This window comes from Empidonax traillii, unplaced genomic scaffold (genome assembly GCF_003031625.1).
Source record: "Empidonax traillii isolate 1590-97213 ecotype Southwest subspecies unplaced genomic scaffold, ASM303162v1 scaffold4999:size15407, whole genome shotgun sequence".
Taxonomy (NCBI): Eukaryota; Metazoa; Chordata; class Aves; order Passeriformes; family Tyrannidae; genus Empidonax; species Empidonax traillii.
In genome coordinates this window covers 4,425-6,385 of record NW_020960192.1, presented here as the reverse complement: position 1 = coordinate 6,385, position 1,961 = coordinate 4,425, and the positions used below count along the sequence as shown (strand labels likewise).

The window sequence follows — 1,961 nt, the reverse complement described above, 5'->3', positions numbered from 1 at the left end:
CCCCAGCTGAGGGTCTCGGTGTGTTCCCCCCTCCCCCCCATCCACAGCGGGTGTGACAACTGCAACGAGTGGTTCCATGGGGACTGCATCAACATCACCGAGCGCATGGCCAAGGCCATCCGGGAGTGGTACTGCCGTCAATGCCGCGGTGAGGGGGCTGAGGGGGCCCACCTGGGGCTGTCACTGCTGTCAGTGCCGCGGTGAGGGGGCTGAGGGGGCCACCTGGGGGCTGGCACTGCCACCAGTGCCGCGGTGAGGGGGGTTTGGAGGGGCTGAGAAGCTGGTTGGGGGGGGTCAAAGGGGAAGTTTTGGTTTTGGGGGGGGATGCTGGAGGGTTCCGACCACCTGGGTATGTTTTGGAGGGAGGATCTCCCCATTTTGGGAGGTCTTTGAGCCCAGGGTTGTGGTTGGGGGGTCTGGGCTGAAAGGTTTGAAAGGGGAAATGGCGGTCCCTGACATCGGGGCCCCTCAGTGGGGGGGTGACAGCAGCAGGTAGGGGGGCTGGGGGTGGGTGAGTGAAGGGTCCCCCTGAACCTCCTTCTTCCCCCCTCCCAGAGAAGGACCCGTCCCTGGAGATCCGGTACCGGCACAAGAAGTGGCGGGAGAAGGAGCATGAGGGGGCCAAGGGGCAGGAGCTGGAGCAGGGCCGGGCGGCCAAGGTGGGCTTGGGGGGTCCTGAGGGTGGCCCTGGGGCCAGGCCGCCAAGGTGGAGCCCCAGACTGGGAGGCACCCTGTGATGTGGAGGACGTGGGGGGTGCCCCAATCCCTTAAGGTGCAGATTTAGGGGTTCTCTATATGTGATGTTTTGAGGGATGGACCTCTGAGCCCCTTCCAGGTGCCTGGGTCCCCCCTGGGTGTGATTTGGGGTGTGTGACCCCCCCAGATCAAGCGCTCAGCCCACACATGTGGGGTGTGCGAGGCAAGGGCATCTCTGGGTGTGATTTGGGGTGTGATTTGGGGTGTGATTTGGGGTGTGTGCCCCCCCAGATCAAGCGCTCTGCCCGCATGTGCGGGGAGTGCGAGGCGTGCCGCCGCCCCGAGGACTGCGGGCAGTGCGATTTCTGCCGGGACATGAAGAAGTTCGGGGGCCCCAACAAGATCCGCCAGAAGTGTCGCCTGCGGCAGTGCCAGCTGCGGGCCCGGGTGAGCGGGGCTTGGCGTGGGCCTGGCGTGTGCTTGGTGTGTCCTTTGCATGTTCTTAGCGTGTGTTTGGTATGTTCTTGGCACGACTGAAGCGTGTGCTCAGCGTGACCGTAGTTTGATGCTGATGTGACGTTGGCGTGAGTTCGGCGTGTGTTTGGCGCGGTCACGTGTTTTATGGGGTCAGTGACGTGTGCTGAGCGTGGCCTTGGCGTGGGGTGAGTCCTTCACGTGTTGTCTGTGTGTGCTTGGCATGTGCTTGGTGTGTGCTCAGTGTACGTGGGGTTTGGGGGTCTTGGGGGGGGGGTTGGAGGGGGTTGAGGTGGCCCCAGTGTGTCCCCAGTGTGGTTCTGTGTCCCTGTGTCACCTGCTCCCATGACTCCATGTCACCCTGTCCCGTGTCCCTGACGTGTCCCCAACGTGTCCTGTGTCACCTTATCCCGTGTCCCTGACGTGTTCCCTGTCCCCATGCCACCCTGTCCCGTGTCCCTGACGTGTCCCCAACGTGTTCCTTGTCCTCGTGCCACCCTGTCCCGTGTCCCTGACGTGTCCCCACTATGTCCCCACAGGAGTCCTACAAGTACTTCCCCACCTCGGTGAGTCACCAGGGCCCTGGGACTGAGGGGGGGTCTGGATGGGAGGGGGATGGGCTGGGGGACGGGGGGTTGGGGTGCCCCAAGATCTGGGGTCCCTCTGGGGTGAGAAGGGGGTCTCGTGGGTCCCCAGGGTGGGGGTGGGGTGGGAGGGGCCCCTGGAGTGGGGGTGCCAGTGCCTGGGCAGGTGCTGACCCCCTTTAGCTGGTGTGAGGGGGTGCTGCAGGG

The 1,961-nt window shown here is 64.4% G+C and overlaps 1 protein-coding gene across 1 annotated transcript in view; it reads left to right on the top strand.

Annotated features, from left to right (window-relative positions):
• The window catches only part of LOC114073027 (CXXC-type zinc finger protein 1-like), a gene marked incomplete at both ends in the record, with an annotated part of 8,966 nt that overhangs the window by 2,788 nt on the left and 4,217 nt on the right, over positions 1 to 1,961 (top strand). The window contains 4 exons of the mRNA XM_027910833.1: positions 7 to 148; positions 556 to 659; positions 988 to 1,143; positions 1,710 to 1,736. Coding sequence (XP_027766634.1) covers positions 7 to 148; positions 556 to 659; positions 988 to 1,143; positions 1,710 to 1,736 — 429 coding nt within the window. The remainder of the gene's footprint in view (positions 1 to 6; positions 149 to 555; positions 660 to 987; positions 1,144 to 1,709; positions 1,737 to 1,961) is intronic.